Source organism: Syngnathoides biaculeatus, chromosome 4, assembly GCF_019802595.1.
Source record: "Syngnathoides biaculeatus isolate LvHL_M chromosome 4, ASM1980259v1, whole genome shotgun sequence".
Classification (NCBI taxonomy): domain Eukaryota; kingdom Metazoa; phylum Chordata; class Actinopteri; order Syngnathiformes; family Syngnathidae; genus Syngnathoides; species Syngnathoides biaculeatus.
This window is the reverse complement of record NC_084643.1, coordinates 1,160,935-1,179,134: the sequence shown is the minus strand read 5'-3', so window position 1 is coordinate 1,179,134 and position 18,200 is coordinate 1,160,935. Positions and strand designations below refer to the sequence as shown.

The 18,200-nt window shown below is 41.9% G+C and overlaps 1 protein-coding gene and 1 non-coding gene across 13 annotated transcripts in view; both read left to right on the top strand.

The window, feature by feature from the left end:
* Positions 1–18,200, top strand: part of ep400 (E1A binding protein p400) — a 30,550-nt gene that overhangs the window by 2,575 nt on the left and 9,775 nt on the right. For 7 of the 12 annotated variants that reach the window (XM_061816607.1, XM_061816613.1, XM_061816605.1 and 4 more), the window contains exons 3-37: positions 211–318; positions 409–490; positions 3,294–3,688; positions 3,778–4,080; positions 4,891–5,076; positions 5,167–5,307; positions 5,404–5,482; positions 5,551–5,585; positions 5,656–5,713; positions 6,278–6,361; positions 7,085–7,198; positions 7,467–7,654; positions 7,724–7,901; positions 7,986–8,122; positions 8,204–8,373; positions 8,483–8,657; positions 8,766–8,902; positions 9,280–9,466; positions 9,780–9,949; positions 10,064–10,245; positions 11,485–11,649; positions 11,970–12,122; positions 12,250–12,305; positions 12,392–12,681; positions 12,901–13,103; positions 13,211–13,380; positions 13,779–13,975; positions 14,082–14,193; positions 14,290–14,583; positions 14,674–14,748; positions 16,484–16,618; positions 16,710–16,754; positions 16,872–17,025; positions 17,668–17,903; positions 18,025–18,198. In XM_061816607.1, coding sequence (XP_061672591.1) covers positions 211–318; positions 409–490; positions 3,294–3,688; positions 3,778–4,080; positions 4,891–5,076; positions 5,167–5,307; positions 5,404–5,482; positions 5,551–5,585; positions 5,656–5,713; positions 6,278–6,361; positions 7,085–7,198; positions 7,467–7,654; positions 7,724–7,901; positions 7,986–8,122; positions 8,204–8,373; positions 8,483–8,657; positions 8,766–8,902; positions 9,280–9,466; positions 9,780–9,949; positions 10,064–10,245; positions 11,485–11,649; positions 11,970–12,122; positions 12,250–12,305; positions 12,392–12,681; positions 12,901–13,103; positions 13,211–13,380; positions 13,779–13,975; positions 14,082–14,193; positions 14,290–14,583; positions 14,674–14,748; positions 16,484–16,618; positions 16,710–16,754; positions 16,872–17,025; positions 17,668–17,903; positions 18,025–18,198 — 5,568 coding nt within the window. The remainder of the gene's footprint in view (positions 1–210; positions 319–408; positions 491–3,293; positions 3,689–3,777; positions 4,081–4,890; positions 5,077–5,166; positions 5,308–5,403; positions 5,483–5,550; positions 5,586–5,655; positions 5,714–6,277; positions 6,362–7,084; positions 7,199–7,466; positions 7,655–7,723; positions 7,902–7,985; positions 8,123–8,203; positions 8,374–8,482; positions 8,658–8,765; positions 8,903–9,279; positions 9,467–9,779; positions 9,950–10,063; positions 10,246–11,484; positions 11,650–11,969; positions 12,123–12,249; positions 12,306–12,391; positions 12,682–12,900; positions 13,104–13,210; positions 13,381–13,778; positions 13,976–14,081; positions 14,194–14,289; positions 14,584–14,673; positions 14,749–16,483; positions 16,619–16,709; positions 16,755–16,871; positions 17,026–17,667; positions 17,904–18,024; positions 18,199–18,200) is intronic. The other 5 variants (XM_061816611.1, XM_061816603.1, XM_061816612.1 and 2 more) reach the window with 3 other exon arrangements.
* On the top strand, positions 13,536–13,663 carry LOC133500085 (small nucleolar RNA SNORA49). Its single transcript, XR_009794834.1, has one exon. It is a non-coding gene; the product is annotated as a small nucleolar RNA SNORA49 (small nucleolar RNA).

Here is an 18,200-nt window from a genome sequence, read left to right as displayed (position 1 = left end):
CAGATTAATTCATCAAATTTCATCCATCTCGGCAATATCGCCCTTTGTTGTCGATTTTCATAACTGCAATTGTGCGTGTATTGCGAACGTCACATGACCAAACCTGAAAAGAGGGTCGCAAACTCTCTGTGTATTCTGCGATTAATGAAAATATTCTCGAGGGAGGGGGGAAGGAGTTTGAAGTTTTGCCTTGAAACTTTTGCTTCTCAGGTAAAAGTTGTCACAGGAAAAGATGGCCAAGCGGTGACGCCTGTTGCCATAGCGACGCAGCTTCCTCCCAATGTATCGGCGGCTTTCTCTGCCCAGCAGCAGTTTCAGGTTATAAATGCGGTCTTTGTATGGTCCACTATCTTCAGCGGATTATCTGTGGCTAAGAAGGTCATCTCCCTTCAATTTCTTACTGTACAGGGACTCCAAGGACCAGCTGGCACGGTTGCCAACCCCGCAGACATGGATGCCTTCAAGAGGCAACAGGCCCTAGTCCAAGCAGGTAGGGCGAGGATCGAAAACTCCTGCGTCCGTTGCTTTTTTTTTTTTTTTTTTTTTCCGTCCCCTGTTTGCTTTGTTTTTTGTTCCTTTTTTCTTTTCTCCCTTTAATTGCTTCTGCTTTTAGATATTTGGCATCCTCTACTAGCGCTCTATGTTGAAGTCTTTTCTTCGAGGAAGGAGAGGTGGTCCTTTGAGGTCTTCCGAAGGTCATTGCCTTGTGCAGAGTACTTGTTTTCCCGTTATGAGGGTATTGTGTGTTTTGAATCCCAGATCAGGCTAAAAGATCCCGGATTGACGTTGGTCGCCATGGGCTGATTTTCCAGCATCCCGGTGTAGCTCCTTTAGGATCGCCCGGCGTGCCACTCCAACAGCTTATGCCAACTGCGCAAGGTAGGAGTGCTACAAGCAGGCCCTCCTTTCTTCTTATGCTGCTGTGGATGCTTTGACAAATAAACTCCAAGCTGCATCAGTCAGCTGTTCTTCAGATGTTGGAATTCTCAGCGGTCCTCCCTCAGGAAATTCAGTCTTAGCTCTACCAACACCATCTCGCTGTCAGGATGAAATGGGAAGAAGATTTTCCAACGGTCAAGAATAGTCGTCACACACTGGGAAGATGCCTTGTCTTACCATTTTCCTTTGGTTGTGTTTTTGGCCATTCTTTGTTATCCTTTTTTTTTTCTTCTTCCTTTATTGATTTGATTTTTGTTGAACTGGAGTTGGATCACAGAAAGTGGAAACCCAGTGGGAAGGAACACACTTTCTCGTGGCTTTCTGACACGAAATGACTCCATGTGTTGTCACAGTCTTTTGTTTCCACATCGCCGTTTCTCATTACAAGTCTTCCACTCTCTGGTCGTCCATGCATCATCAACAGAGTTTCCGAGTCATCGTTCCGATGCCTCTTCTCGCGTATCTCATGATCACACTGAGTTGAGTTTTCCTTCATGTTATTTCATGGCATTTTGTTCTGACTTGGCTTCTTTCCCCCAGTTTAAGAAGGAGGGGAATCATATGGAGGAGTTGTGTTCACCGCACAGGTTTTTGCGGGTGTGATGGTGTGGGTGTGTCAGGGCCAGGTGTTGGTGGTGTGACGTGCAGGGAGGTAAGGCAGGCGCTGCTTTAGATTGCACAGCTCCGCTCAGACCTGCTGTCTGCAAGACCCAATGTTTGTCCTTGCGCTCACCTCTGTGCTTTGCTACCGTACGAGGCGTTCAGGTGCCTCGATTACTGCTAGAATGACATAGCTTTCATGCATGTGAAACATGCTGTTTTTGTGTCTGCTTTGTGTTTTTATTTTCCCTTTTCCTATCTTTGTTTAGTGTTTCTTCCCCATTTTCCTCTCCTTTTAAACATCTCTACTCTTTCAAAGCCTCTCAATGCATGGAAAGTTTTTGACATTTTAACCACATTCAACATGAAATGCAATGTTTTGATTTTTGCATTACTCTATGTAATGTTTTGTTTTGACAGACATGTAGATGACCACATTAATTTCATTTCTTCTGTAATCATTTTTGCCGTATTAGTTTATGCTATGATCACCAGGAAGTCCTAGACTTCTGTTGAATCAAGTTCATCTATTTTCATTTGGCGCTGTCGTCAGGAGCTCCAATTGCTAATATTCACTCAAACTTACTCAAGTATTATTTAATTCACCAATAACTTCTATTGATCAGGGAAAGTTACCAAACACCAGTAATAAATTAAAAACCTTTATATTCTAAGTAAACCACAAGGTGTTTACAGGGCATTGTAGAATCCCCTCCAAAGGTTTTGGAATGGCAAGGTCAATTCCTTTTGTCTGTGTTGCATACTGAATAGATTTAAGTTTCAGATCAAAAGATGAAGATGAGTCAAAAGTTCAAAATTCGAGCTTTTATTTCATGGTATTTACATGTGTTGAACAACTCAGAGCACCTTTTGTTTGAAGGCACCCACTTTTCAAGTGAATAAAATTATTAGATCGTGTGTTAAAATATTAGCTTCAAGTGAAAATAAATATTTGGTGGCATAACCCTTTCCTGCAAAAACTAGCCATGACATTATCTCCAGAGAGGGGTCCCCGGTGACCCGTGCCCGAACGAGGGAAACCTACATCCAATTATTTTATTCATCATTGGGGTCTTATAGCCCTGCTTTGTCTGTTCCCTCACCTCGGATCTGTTAGCCATGTGTGACCTTGCCAGGGGCGTGAATCCCCAGATAATTTAGCTCCTAGGATCATTGGGACACACAAAACCCTTCCATCACAATCAGGAGGGGTCTCAGTAAACCCCCCCCCCACACACACACACACATTCCAAATTATCGTATTTGCTTTGCCTAATGTTTGTACAATAGCTGTGGTAATTTTCACTCTTCTCTCAGTTTTGAAATGGTTTGCTTTTCTCCATTAGACAACTCTCTGATCTTCATGTTTGCTTTTTCGCAAATCCAATTTTCACAAGTGAAACTCATTGTCAAAATGAAGAACAATCTAAGGCAACAGCTGAGCAACTAGAATCACCCATGTGTCCCGTTCCAATATATTTGCTGACTTGAAAAGTGAGTGGGTTCAAAACAAAAAGTGTTATGTCTTTAACACATTTAGATATAAATACCATTAAGCAAATGGTATTCTGGAACTCTGACCTTTTTGTCTCTTTCGATCTGAAACCCAAATGTCTTCAATATACAACAAAAACAAAGGAATTGACCTTGCCATTCCAATGCGTTTGTAGGGGGCACTGTATATAAGAAGAAACATCTGTTTCTTTTTACATCACCCCCTTGTTTGTCCTATAATTTGTTTCTTATGTGTCCAGGCGGGATGCCGCCTACACCTCAAGCGGTCCAGATAGCAGGACAGAAGCAGAACCAACAACAATACGACCCGTCCAAAGGACCTCCAGTGCAGAATGCAGCTAGCTTACATACGCCACCCCCTCAGCTGCCGGGCAGGTTGCCGCAAGGCGCTCTCCCCATGACTGGCCTGTCAGTGCCACTGTCGCAGCAGCCTCAGATTGTGGAGAGTACAGTCCAAGCAGGTTGTCAGCTCCAAGCACAGGTGAAAGTGCAGACCAGTGGCCCAATCGTGACATCAGTAAATCCCCACACACAATTCCATGCTCAGCTTCAACAGCAGATGCAATCAGGTCTTCATCTCCAGTTGCCTCCCCAGCAGCAACAGAGCCAGGCAATGGTGCAGTCAGGACAAGCGGTCAGTATGCCTGAACTCATATACACTATATACTGAAATTTGCTCTTAAAATGTAAAAACAATCTTCTGATGTGTCGTCTTCCCCGCAGGCGGTGACTCTCGGTCGTCCTCTTGGAGAGTCAACTCAACCAATTCAAAGGCATATGACCAATTCAACATCATTGGCCTCCGGGTCATCTACTCTTCTCCCTACTTCGAACTGCGTTGCGACGCCTCAAGCAACGAGTCCTCTGCGTCCCCTCGCTGCCAACACAAACCCAAGCACCCAGGCCAAACTGACAGGTACCAACGCCATCTCTGGAATCAAAATGAGTGGCTTTGGTCAAACTGTGACCGTACAGGCAGCATCCCAGGAGACTTCCCAGGATAAACAAGTCGAGCAAGCTAAACTGGTAGGTTCACAATCTCTCCACTGCAAGATCATTTTTAATTTTTTTTTTTAGTCCCTTGCGGTGATCCGCTGATTGCTGATTCTTTTATATACACCATCAACGTTGTTCGATTTATAATTTGAGTAATAAATCTTTATTTCCATAGACAACTTAGTTTCTGACAGTTTTTTTACAGACTTGAAAATGAGCGCTTTATGCTCGCTTCACAACAATCTGCAGTCGTAATTAATTTATAAAGAGGCCTCCAGCTATTTATTGCCACTCTCAGCTCAAAGTGATGAGAATTACACGTGTATTTAAGGCAACCACAGACCTGCTGCTGTCTTAGAGCTATCAATGGGGAAACTCCATTGGCACATGGGCTAACATTAGTATCTGTGTGGTGATGGCGTAACCCTTAAAGTAATGAATATCTGAACAGAAACAGTGCTGCAACACATGCAGACAGACCATATAACAAGACTCAAAGGCATTTATTGTCGATCCGCTTGGAAGACTAATATTAATGCCGTACTGATAATTGGTGGGAGGAGGTAAGCCTCCAGTACATATTGGTATGTTTATCGCATACTGCCCCCAATTGGCTAAAACGCGCACAGCAGACTGAGCGGCACAAGCGAAGAAGTCTGACAAAAAGTGTTTTGTTTTCTTTTCATGTAATTTTATTTGTTATAAAGTATGATGATTTAGAGGACTATTATGCTGAATCCCCTACGTAATTCGATTTACTTCCTTCTGACTGGACTAGCTTTGAAGCTCTGGTTTGAAGGTGATACATTTCTGATTTATTTCTCATTGTTATATTCTTAGGAGACCCAAGTGCATCAACGCATCGCTGAGCTTCGAAAGGATGGCCAGTGGTCACCCAGCAGGCTCCCCAAACTTGTGGAGGCCTCTCGTCCAAAGTCCCACTGGGACTACCTCCTGGAGGAGATGCAGTGGTTGGCAGCTGACTTCGTCCAGGAGAGGAGATGGAAAGAGGCTGCAGCAAAGAAGGTACAAATAGATGGAATGAGTGAATTTAGAAAGGTATTCTACCTCTGTTCCTCAGTTTCCTCAGTCGAAATGTTTCCTCCTCGATTTAAGATGGCGCGCACATGTGCCCGTTACCATCAAGAGCAGAAGAAAAGTGAAGAGCGATCAAAGAAAGAGAAGGAACTTCATCTTCGCCACATTGCGAGCACAATTGCCAGAGAGGTGGAATTCTTTTGGTCAAACATTGAGCAGGTATGCTTCCTATGATTGTATTAGAAACATACGACAATTACAGTGCTATCGACTTGCTACGAAATCTGATGGAAAAATAAACCCATCTTTTCTTAGGTTGTGGAAATTAAACTTCACTTTGAAATTAATGAAAAGAGGATCCGGGCACTTGGCTTTGAGAAGGCATCAGTCAGAGGTATGGCTTATTCATTATCTTTCTGTTATAAAATATAAACACCATACAAATTGAAACTGTCGTTATAGCAGGTCAGTCTTTTGGAGAGACGGCTGATAAAGAGGTATGTTCCTTGCTTAAATACAAATACAGGTGTAAAATGATGTCACATCTCACCTGTCTTTCTTTTTTAGGACTTTCAGAGTGTACATAGAAAAAGAAAATCAAATTCACCTTTGAGTGTTGAAGCTGGTACGTTTTAAACCAGTTTAAAATTTTATAAAAGATGTTTTATTTTAGACAAATTCTCAAGGAAAGGGGAAGGAAATTCAAACCTTTTGGGGGGGCAGAATATGTTGTAAGCGCCCCATATAGTGCCTCAAGATGGTATTCTGATTAACAGTGCATTTGTGGATTAACAATTAAACAAATTCAACAATTTTCGCCAGTCCCAGGGGGGCAGCAATATTGGGCAATGTCACCCTGTGTTGTTGCCTGAAATTAATATCACAAGTGCAGCTCTCGCGATTTCCGCGTTTTGTCACGAGACGCTTTCAATGAAACCACAAGGGCACATGTGACATTAATTTCAGTTGACACCAGTCCGATATTGTCCAAAATGGCTGCTCCCTTGGAAGGATAAAAGTCCAAATCTATCAGTTTAATTCTTATTCCACAAACAGAACGTTTATCAGAATACCATCTTGAGGTACTTTAAGGGGGCCCTTAGAACATATTCATGCCCCAAAAATGTTTGGATTTCCTTCTCCTTTAATGTGATATTACCGAGTGTCTTTTTTTTTTTGTTTGTTCTAGATGAAGACAGCACAATTGAGGAACAAGAGGTGATGGAGGGAGAAGCAGATCACAAAGCAGAGTTGGTTGAGCTTGCCAAAGATGGTATTACTCTCTTTGCCTATCTGTCCAGAAACAATCACCCGAACAGCTGCTTTTCTTTTTTATATATATATATATATATATATATATATATATATATATACACACACACATACATTTAGTGCATGGGCTGTTGAAATGTTTGGTTTTCCCACAACATACTTGAATAAATTTGGGGCTGGAAGATGCAGCCAAAAGATGAGGAAATTTTGCAAATTGAGTACGATGTACATGCTGGTGTTGATTTTAGTATTAACTGTTGTGCACTGTACAAGGCAACAACAATACAAGTTCAATGTCAGTGTTCAATCAAAATGATTGTGAGCCAACTCATGTTTACCTTGTGCATAACGAATGCAATGTGATTCCGTTGTAATTCTAACTCAGTGCCCCTTTATTTCGGGTTTCAACCAGTCACTCGGTTGATTTTTCACCATGTTGCTAGCCATAATTTAATGTATGAGCAGGTTTCAGAAGTGTCGCCAGTTGAACAAATTTCTTTAAAAAAGGAAACAATTCAGGTAGAACCTGCGTGCCTCTCTCAGTGATCACTCTCCACCAATTACTGAGCTGTGCCTTCTCTCCCACAGCGTATTTCATTTATATGAGTTATTTGCTGTTGATTAACCCTTTGTACGGCACTGAGAAAAGTGAAAGTGTGAGTGTGTGTACTTGCAAAGTTGAATATTTCTAACTGGTCTACTTTTATTTGTCATTTGCCTTTAGCTGAGTTGCCGCTAGATGCTCTGAGGAAGCAATATGCTGGTGCCTACACGGAAGGCTTTGAGTGGCCTCTGCCGAGTCCACAAAGCAATCTAGATGATGAAGAAGAAATTGAAGGTACCAGTGTGCTCTGAAAAGAATGCTTTTATTTTGGGGTTGTGTTTTACACGTGCACAAATTTGTTAAAGAAAAACCCACAACGGTCTGAAATTTTCCCTTGGACAAATGGGAAATCTTTTTTTCCCCCCATTTTCTCTTTTGCTAATTCTGTCTCATTAACAGATTCAAGGTATTTCAGTGATCACTCATTCTTTCCAAACAGCGGTTATGACTATCATTTTTTTATCTACTTCTTTCCGAAATTAGATTGCTCTGTAATTTTCAGGAATATCCTCTCCTGCAAGCAGTCCGCCTGAGGCAGTAGTCATAGACTCTCTGCTTATTGTGGACCAGTTTCGTACTCCTGAGAAGATGTCGTGCAATTCTGATGGGAAACCTGCCAGAGACATATCTGAAGTGGCTGCAGCAACAGAGCTTCTTCTGCCGAAGGGCGCCTTCAAGACCACGTCCTCGGTAAGACACAGACAAGTGTGAACAAATAGTTTCACATTTGTTGTTGTCATAATTGTTTTATTTTTCCAGACTCACAACCCTGCGCCACATTTACTACACGGCTCGCTGCGAGAATATCAGCAAATTGGGGTTGACTGGCTGGTAAACCTATACAAAAAGCACCTCAATGGTGTCCTGGCGGATGAGACGGGCCTTGGCAAAACTGTACAAACGGTTGCTTACATGGCCCACTTAGCTGGCCAAGAGGGTAAGCTTCCATTAGTACTATTTATTGATGGGCAGTAAATGATTTATGTACAATATAATAAATGCCATTCGTTTTTTCTGTCAGGTGTTTGGGGACCCCACCTCATTGTCCTTAGGACGTGTAAATTGCTTAACTGGGAGGTGGAGTTCAAACGCTGGTGTCCTGGCCTTAAAATCCTCTTGTATCTGGGAACCGAAAGGGAACGTAAATTTCAGAGAACGGTAAATGTTTTTGCGGTAATGACAACTATATGATCACGGTCGAAAGAAATGTGGTGTCATCTGGTCTGATCCGCTCCGCAGAGATGGCGGGAAGCAAATAGCTTTCATGTTTGTTTAACGTCATACAAAGCGATGATGAAGGATCGCAGCCATTTTCTGAGGCAAAGATGGAGACACCTGGTTCTAGATGAGGTGCAGCTCCTCAAAAATATGACTGAAAAGCACTGGCAAACTATATTTGCTCTTCAGAGGTGAGCTGAGTGATCGTTATTTTTCTGACAATTGACAAATCTATGAATTGCTTTAGTCTGGCGCAGTGTCCTCAGTGCTTGTTTTTTCTCCCCTCTATATATTTTATAGTGAGCAGCGGATTCTCCTCATCAGTACTCCACTACAGAATACTCTAAAGGAACTATGGACTATGATCCACTTCCTCATGCCAGGAATCACCAGGCCCTACTCTGACTTCCCTGTTAAGGCAGGCACAGACCAGAATCAGGACTACTGCCACAAACTTGTCATTCGTCTCCACAGGGTGGGTGTACTAATATTAACTCTACAGCCAAATGCCTCTCTCACATACTGTTTGATGTATTGAGCGAAACAGTAAACAGCATCAAATCCACTTTATTTTACCATTTAGATGATTCAACCTTTCATTCTGAGGCGCTCCAAAAGAGAAGTGGAAAAGCAGTTGCCAAAAAAGTACGAGCACATCCTGAAGTGCCGCCTCTCCAGCAGACAGAAGAGCTTGTACGAGGACATCCTTACTCAGCCTGGGTGAGATTTTTCTCTTGTTGAAACTCATGGAAATCCCACCTGCGATTCACACTTCACATTTCATGTTTTTTAAAGAACAGTTTCAGTTTTGTAATGACAGAAGTTGGAAAAACCCATTTTGGGTCAGAGGAATATTCCCGATGACCAATTTTATTGTCTACTTAACAAAGTGAAATTAGTCATTGTTAATTCTCCCCGCTCCTGCTAAATATAGGAAAATTTAGTCCGTGAAAAATACCGTTTTAATTCCCATTAGCATACACCATCCATTCCCTATATTGTCACTTACCTGTTATATGCTTCCGCAGCTGGAAACTACAGGGAGGTGTGTGAGTAATATCTATTTTCCTTGGTTGTTTTTTTTTTTTTTTTTTTAGAGCTCAGGAGGCCCTGAAGACTGGCCACTTCGTCAGTGTGCTTCAGGTCTTGATACAGTTGCAGCGCGTGTGTAACCACCCTGATTTGGTTGTACCTCGAGAGACAACCATCTCCTACTTCTGCTCGCCACTGCTATATAATATCCCATCGCTTTTACTGGATGCAGTGCAGAATGACTCAAGCAAAGTATACACTTTGATTATTTACACACACATTCCCTTTGTTATTCTAGTTCATATAGCAGTTTAAAAAAACTTCCATCTTCCAATAATGTCATGGATTTATGCATCTGTCTCACAGATGATATTTTGAATTAGTTATTACTTTTCATAAATCTTTTTCACCTAAGTTGCTGTATTATGATAGTCCCAACAGTGTCATTCTTATTACTGCTCCTTATTTATACAGTTTGATACTTTATAGATAACATAAAATAAGACCCTATTTGAAATCTGTACTGATTTGTTGCATCTCTTGTCCTTTGACTTTATTATTTTAGGATAGAAACATGTACCTGTTTGACTTGATCAATAATGAGAATCGGTTGAGTCGATATCAGACTGAAGAAGCGATTCCCAAACTGAAGGTCACACAACAGCTCATAGAGGAGCTCTTCAGTGCTCCAGAAGCGCCACCACATCCCAAGCCATGTCCAATCAAGCCAATGAGGTACAAAAATATTTCTTTTCCCCATTCTTATTTTATTTTTGAAAATTATAATACATGTATTGCAACATATGTGGTGGATTTGTCACATTATCGTTTAATGTATTTCCCAATTAGATTGTTCCAGCCAGTGCAATATGGGATAAAGCCAGAAGGGCGACTGGTTACCATTGCAAGTGCAGCAGGGCAAACTCCTCCGACATGCTCTTCTGGAACGATGAACTCTGGTTCCACTTCCAACTGCGGCCAGACGAGGGGAAAGTCGCCTGTAACCACTGCAGCTGCTACAGCAACTCAAGGTAAGAAATCAAAGTGTATCAGATAAAGCTCAATTAGGAGTGTGTCCACACGACGGCCTTTCCGATAGTCTGACACTTACCATTGCTTTTTGTCCTCTCACTTCTGTCCAATCATTTTACCTCTGGATCATTAATAATCTTTAGGGTCTTCCATTTGTCATTTTCTTTTATTACTCATAATTTTCAGTGAAACTGGAATTTTTGGATTTATCTGCTACCCTGCCTGTCGCAGAGGTATTTTTTGTTTACAGAACAGAGGGCACTTATTTGCTATATGTTCATATTTTTGCACTTGTTCCAGATGTTTCCTGAAAATGGTATATCTTCATTTTTGACAGACGATACTGTATTTGACTTTTCTATTGAAACTTTCTATAAACATTACCACAAAGTAGATCAGCTATTCTCTTTATTTCTACCACTGTGCTACACACGCATTCGAGTTGGACCGGTGTTACAAAAGATAGATTTCAAAATCAAACTGAGTTTAACCCTTCAGTGTGGGCCTGCGGATAAATCACTACAAAGTCTTCAAAGAGATCCTGCACCCTTTACTTTGTACAATACACAAGAAGTGACAAGAGTTATGGTAGGAAAATCAAGGCTGCTTCATCACGACAGCGCACCTGTTCACAATGCCGTGAGAATCTGAAAGTTCCTTGCCGAGATCATAGCTGGGCTAGGTCAACCTCCCCACTCACCCTTACCTGGCTTTATGTATAAACTAATTTATTTAATATTCTTTCACAAGCTCAAAAGGGGTCATCAAGAGAAGGCGTTTTAAAGCTGTGCTAATGGAACTGTCGAGAGTTCCTAAAGAATTCTTCCAAGAGTGCATGAAAGTCTGGCAGGAAAGGGTGTGAAACTGCACCAGGAAGATTACTATGAAGAAGCAAACATGTTTTGTAATTAGTTTTGAAATTATTATTTTATAATTACAACTCCACTCCTGGAACGTTTCTTCCACCTCATATGTGAAAATCCAGAATTTGTCTGGTGGAATGCCATGTGCATATGCATTTTTAGTCTCTCTTGGATGGATTTCACTGCAGGAAAGTGGAAAAAAGTTTTTCTGATGAAAAAGTGCTAAAATGGTGGACTAGTGCTCCACTGCTTATAGAATTTGAGTCCTCCACTCTTCACTAATCGATCCTGCTTTGTTTTGCCCAGTATTTAATTCAGTTTATCTTTATATATATATATATTGTCCTCTTTTTACATTATTTCTTTTCATCAAAGGAGGGGATGCAGTGAAAATTGCCCAGCTGGCCAACATAGCTGGAAGTCAGAATCGTATTTCCCAGCCAGAGACTCCTGTCACTCTGCAATTTCAAGGCAACAAGTTTACATTGTCTCCCAGTCAGCTCCGCCAGCTCACTACCGGACAGCCTTTGCAGCTCCAAGGTACACTGGTTCATATGGCGTTTATGGTCATCATTCAATTTTGCATTTGTGGTGACCTTTTATTGTTTTTGTTTCAAAAGATGTGTGGTAAGATTCATTCATCTAATGTATTAACAATGTAACACGAGCGCAATCATCGCAAACTGATGTTTTTTTTTGTACGTCCCAGCCATTATCCTTAAAAAGATCATTTTACTTATGCACCTGCTTCTGCCTGAACATGTTAGCACCGTTTCCTTTTCAGTAACAGCAGACAATCTTCATTTTAAAATGTGCTTGAATTAGCAACCATTGTAAATGTTTATATGTCATGATTTTAGGAAACATTCTACAAATTGTGTCAGCTCCTGGGCAGCAAATCATCAGGCCCCAGGGTTCTGTGGTTATGCAAACGATGGCACAAGCCGTCCCTAACTCCAACGCCTCCGCTTCACCCAATGCACCTCATCCAGCTCTGCCAACAGTCCAGCAAGGTGACATATCCATTCCCATTTCATCTCATACATCTTGTCTTGTAAAGCAGATTCTATCATTTGTGTGAGCAATAGAATGCAACTTGCTAGGATGTGTTCTTCAGCTCATACAGTATATTTGGACTAGGTGTTACGACCAATGCCACAACAGCCTCTAACAAGCTCACTACTGCCTCCTCACAGGTTTGTGCATTAACCTAATTGGAGATGGCTAATGAAACTGTGAATGGATATAAATATTTTGTGCCCTTGTGTATAATTTCCTTCAGGAGGCTTCCGAAGAAAAGACTCGGCAAGCAAAGCAGCGTTTGAGCCTTCTCTTTGAAGCAAACGAGCGACGCTGCAGCCGACGGGTTTTGTACGGGTCAGACTTGTTGCAGGCGTGCACTCTCAGCACAGAGCCTGGGCACTCCGCTCTCACTGCTGGAGGTTGGATGTGGGTGGGTCGGGAGAGTTGCGTCAGGGCCCAGAACACCTGTGTGGATACCACCTCTGCACTGCAGTCTACACTGCTCTCTGTTGAGAACCAAATGCAGGCTACCAGCAGCCTTGCCAAAAGGTGCTTACGGTTGTACCTCAATGTTAAAGCATGTGTCCCTAATTTGTATGCTTCAAAGTTTGAAACTGTTCTCAGGATATTAATTCATCCATAGTCTGGGTTTCTACCTCATTAAAACAGATATGATTGCAATCGTATTTCTGTATAGTTTATATTTCCAATCATGCGTTGAGCTGTCATATTCCAAGTCTTACAAACTCTCCACTTGTCACCTTGTAGGCTGGTATGTGTGATGCCAACAGCTGTTGCACCACCTCCTCAGTTGTATGCTGCCAATCCACCCATCCCTTACGCTATTAAGCAAAAGTTATTCCGCCGTGAGCTGCAGGAATCCTTTGCTCCCTACTCTGCTGACATACACCACTTAGTGGCCTGCCATCGTTTCTATTTCCCAGACCTTCAGCTGCTGCAGATGGATTCAGGTTAGTTGGGTTCTTTCCCTCTTTGTTTCTTATACATGGGGTTCAGATGCTGCGCATTTTTGGACGGCAGAACGAATATTAATTTTGGCTGTGTTTTTCATCAAAAGGCAAACTAGAAGCTCTGGCCATTCTCCTTCAGAAGCTTAGGTCAGACAATCGCCGTGTCCTCATCTTCACTCAGATGCTGAAGATGCTTGACATCCTGGAGGCATTCCTCGATTATAGGCACCTCACTTTTGTGCGTGTGGATGAAAGATACACTTCAGATGAGCGTCAGGTAAAACAAAAGACAGGCTTATTTGATGCATTTTGTAAATTCGGTGAATGTTGCTAAAATAAGAGCAAAGGACACGCTTGCATGCATACACTGTGGTGGTCTGGAGACAAGGCGGCAAGTCTGTGTGGCTGCATATGCATTGATAGAAATTGTTGCTTCCCTTCTAACATCAGAACCTCCCAGTGTCCGTGCAGCGTTCTGACTCAAGGGGATATATTATTGTGCACTTTTCCCTCCTTGATGGATTCTGTTCCATACAGGGCCCAAAATTGTTGCATATATCAGTACCGTTGCATTTCCACCACTACTGGTGTTGGTGTTTTATGCGTCAAGAAAGATTACAGATTGTTTTTAAATGAATGCCCTTTTTTCCACTTAACACGCTTGTCTCCTGGCAGGAGACTATAAGGACCTTTAACAGGAACAGGCAGATTTTCTGTAGCATCCTGACAAACCATTGCTGCACTACAGTTGGAACAATGCTGGACGCAGACGCCATCATATTCTATGACACAGACCTAAATCCCAGCATGGATGCTCACACCCAGGAGTGGTGTGACAAAATTGGGCGTGCTAAGGATATGCACATTTACAGGTGATTATAATTTGAGCGAATGCGTCAGTTCCTGTTTGCCATGTATTTGTTTTGTTTCACTAGCTAAACGAGTTGGGAGTTTACCAAGTTTTCCATGTTTGCCTAGGTTAGAGAGTGGGAATTCCATTGAGGAGAAACTATTGAAGAATGGAACAAAGGACCTAATCCGAGAGGTGGCTGCACAGGGCACTGATTATACTCTGGCTTTTCTCACACAAGTAAGATCAGCTCATCCTTATTTTGTCCATGAATCTTCGGAGAATTGTCTATCTATTTTGTCCACATGATAAATGACTCGTCTGGTCTAATTCTAGCGGACAATCCAGGATTTGTTTGAGGTAGAGGCGGGCTCAGGGGAAAAGGTGGAAGAGTTTGTTGTCCTTCATCAGGAGCCGTCAGCCTCTGAGACCATCTCTCCAAAAGTGGCTCGACCCTACATCCAAGCTCTATATAGCATTAACTTGGAGGATTCACAAGAAGCAGATGGTGTGAAAATGGAAGACATAGAAGTAACATTCGGGCAGTCTGAATTGGCCGATGAAGACCCAGAGAGCCAGACCAAAGAAGAACCTGGTGAGATGGAGGAGTTGAATGCAATTATGGAACAGGTACCTAGATTCATTTTGTCCCGGATTGAACGGAGAAGCAATTTTAATTTCGTTTGTATCATGGTTTTTCTTCTATATTATTTCAAACAGCTTACACCAATTGAAAGATATGCTCTGAACTACCTGGAGTACCTTCATGTCAGTGACGACGAAACTGCTCTCAAGGTAACAAAAATTGAAGTAATGCAAAATGTACCGTAGCATGGTCACGTTTCTGTACAAATGGAATATGGGTAATGGTTGTAGCTGAGCTGACATTTAAAATCATGAAAACAGAAAACAACTAGAATGAAATCATTTGAAACCATCTAAGATGACACGCTGTGGCGACCCCTAACGGGACAAGCTGAAAGGAAAAGAAGATTTATCTTCACTAATGTGATTATCTTCTTTGCTGTGTTTTAAGTGGTTTGCAAACATAGTGCCTCATTGTCCCGCTCCTATATTCACCTAGCATAGATGACGTAAGCACATTGTCGTGGGTTTGGTGTGCTGAGCTTCACAATTACCTCTTCTGCCTTTAAGAAGCAGCGACTTTAGATACAAATACTACCAAATCGACAGCGCTTGGCAGTGGATGACTTGAATTAGGAGTTCCTGGAGGCAGAATTTTTTTTTGTCCTCGAAATACTCAGGCATTGATTGCAGGCCAAGTTTGGAGCAAATGAATTTGCATTTCATCTCATTAAATATTTTCAAATGCATGTTGGCCAATTAATACTTCCATGGCTGCGCGGTCGACAACACCCACATTAGATCACGTGACCTACGCATTGCCCTACGCAGGACCCCTCCGTAGCTTGTGCGTAGCCTGCTGCGCACACATTTAAAAAAAAAAAAAAAAAGTTGCTACACGGGGAAAGCCGCAGAGCTCATCTCTCGTGATTGGCCCGTTTAGTCACACTCACATCCTGCGATTAGATGCTCGCCGTTCCTCCCAGCTCCACATACCACCTATATTGCCGCCTTTTCTATCGATTTTTCAGCATAATTAAACATGTCATCTGGTCATTTAGGTTCATTTGTTCAAGCAGACACGCTTCCACAGTCGCCATTGTTGTTGCTTCCTTCTTGTTATGGACAGTAAAGTAAAAATGTCTACCGGAAATGACCAAAATGTGCTGAGAAAACACACTGTGGCTTCATAGCCAATATCAACTGGAGCGATACATTTGTCTTGTAAAAAAAAAAAACTGCAGCATATTTTCAAAATTACACGCTTGGGTTGAGCTTTCATATAAAAGCAAACTATCTGCAGTGATGTCAGCATGGTTGCCACATGCACAAGTATAAAGAAGCCTGAAAGGAACAGAAAAAATTGTTACATCTTGAATAGTGATTCTGTGAAAAATAATTACGGTGCCACATTAAACTTTATTTGTCTGAAGATTATTTATTAATTATAAATATCCTCGTTCGTACGAGAGCGGCTCCAACTACCGGAGACAAATTCCTTTTGTTTCTTAGATACTTGGCAGACCAAGATAATTTTGATTCTGATTAGTGATATGTAGTGGTATTTGTAAATGGGTTTGCGAGTTATCTCAAACGGTGGGAACTTTTACAATTAAAAAGTAGAATTTTCATATCATGTACAAAGTGTGTTGTGAGTAGTTTATCAATTTAATCAGGATGAATATACTGGGATGGTGTATGGGGGCCCATGTTTGTGTTTTACGCTCCTGCTCTAGAATTTGCCCATTAGCCATTTTGCTTGTACCAGTGAGCCGGTAACAACCAAGAGCTTCCATGTTCTTAATACTCACAGCTAAGGGATATGTTTTTGGAGCATCACTGCCGTGTCGCACTGCAGAGGCGGACGTGACTGGAAGAAAGAGACAATTATGGTCAGTGCTTGTAAAACATATTGAAAGTGACTCATTCACGGCATCTTGCTCAGGAGCGATTGGAGTGCTCTAAGAGAGGCTGGGAGCTGCAACAGCTGCAGAAACTCAAAGAAGAGGAGCAGGAACGGCAGGTGATGGAGGGAGCTGAAGAGCTTTTCACCTACACGAGAGAGGATGCCTACAACATGGTGGGTAGTCGTTGGATGTTACTTTTCACAACCTCTTATCTGTATCTATAGTGTTGTCTGTATAACACTTACGTCAAACATTTGTTTTCAGGAGTATGTATTCGATGCTGAGGATGGGCATACAGAAATCATGCCGGTAAGATAGTTTTTGCGTTAGTCAATATTCTAGACACCACTTTTTAAAGAGCGTGACTTCTCCTTTCTAGGTTTCGCTTTATCAATTGTACTTTTTTTTTCATTTGTCATCAAAAAGGTTTGGACTCCACCCACACCACCACAGGATGACAATGATATTTATATCGACTCTGTAATGTGTTTGATGTATGACACAACCCCCATTCCTGAGGCCAAGCTCCCTCCTATCTACATCCGCAAGGAGCACAAGAGACTGAAACTGGACCCCTCAGGTATTGATTTTTGTAATCATTCTAGTCTCCATCTTTTTAACACTATTGATACAACTGTGACTCACATATACAAATTGTATTATGATTAAAGGTTCATAACGTAAAATTGCATTTTTCAGGTTGTAGTAATAGTTGGCTAGTGAGCTAACTTTGATGCTATAGAGGTCGAAATAGACCGAATAAACAGTCACCTCCAAAAATATTGGAACAGCAAGGTCAATTAATTTCTTCTTGTTGTACAGTAAGGACATTTGGGTTTCCGATGAAAAGATGAGACAAAATCTCCGAATTCCATCTTTTATTTCATAGTATTAGCAATCTGCATCTGTTAAAAAATTAAGGACAGAGCACTTTTTGTTTGAGCATAAATTTAGGAACAGGCATTATTATATTACCTTGAAGTGAATAATCTTTCCCCCCCAGATGAAGTCACCCATTCCCTGTGGAAATTCGCAGTAATGTCACTGCCTGTTGTCTTTGCATGTTTCTTCACAACTCTCATGTTTTATACATTTCAAGTCACTTGAACAGGCTTTTATATCTATCCACTCTTGAATAAAGTAGTGAAGAAACTTGTGACTCCTGCACCATTCACTGTCTTTCCACCATTAATTTTCTCTTTTCATGGACATATTTGTTCAGCAGCAGCCAGAAAGAAAAAGAAGGGCCACGGGGAAACAGTCATTCCGCCACGCTCCCTTTTCGAAAAGGCCAGCATGCTGAAGGTTCGCAGGGAAGGGAAAGACCAGAAAAAGAACTTTTCCCTCAAGCAGCAGGCACCTTTCGCCAAGCCACTGCCGTCGCTGGTTAAACCCGCCATGGAGGCTGGTCAGGACAACCCCGAGTGGCTCATCAGTGAAGACTGGGCTCTCCTTCAGGTAAACTCACCAATTTTTTTTTTTTTTTTAAACATTCTGCCAGTGCTTATTGACAAAATCATGGTGAAATGCGCAAACGTTTCGTGCTTATTCAGATTTTAAGACTCATTGTTTGTTACAGGCTGTGAAACAACTGCTGGAGCTGCCCTTGAATCTGACAATCGTGTCCCCCGCTCACACGCCCAATTGGGATCTGGTGAGCGATGTGGTGAACTCCTGCAGCCGCATATACCGCTCTCCCAAGCAGTGCCGTAACCGCTACGAGAATGTCATCATTCCCAGAGAAGAGGGCAAGGT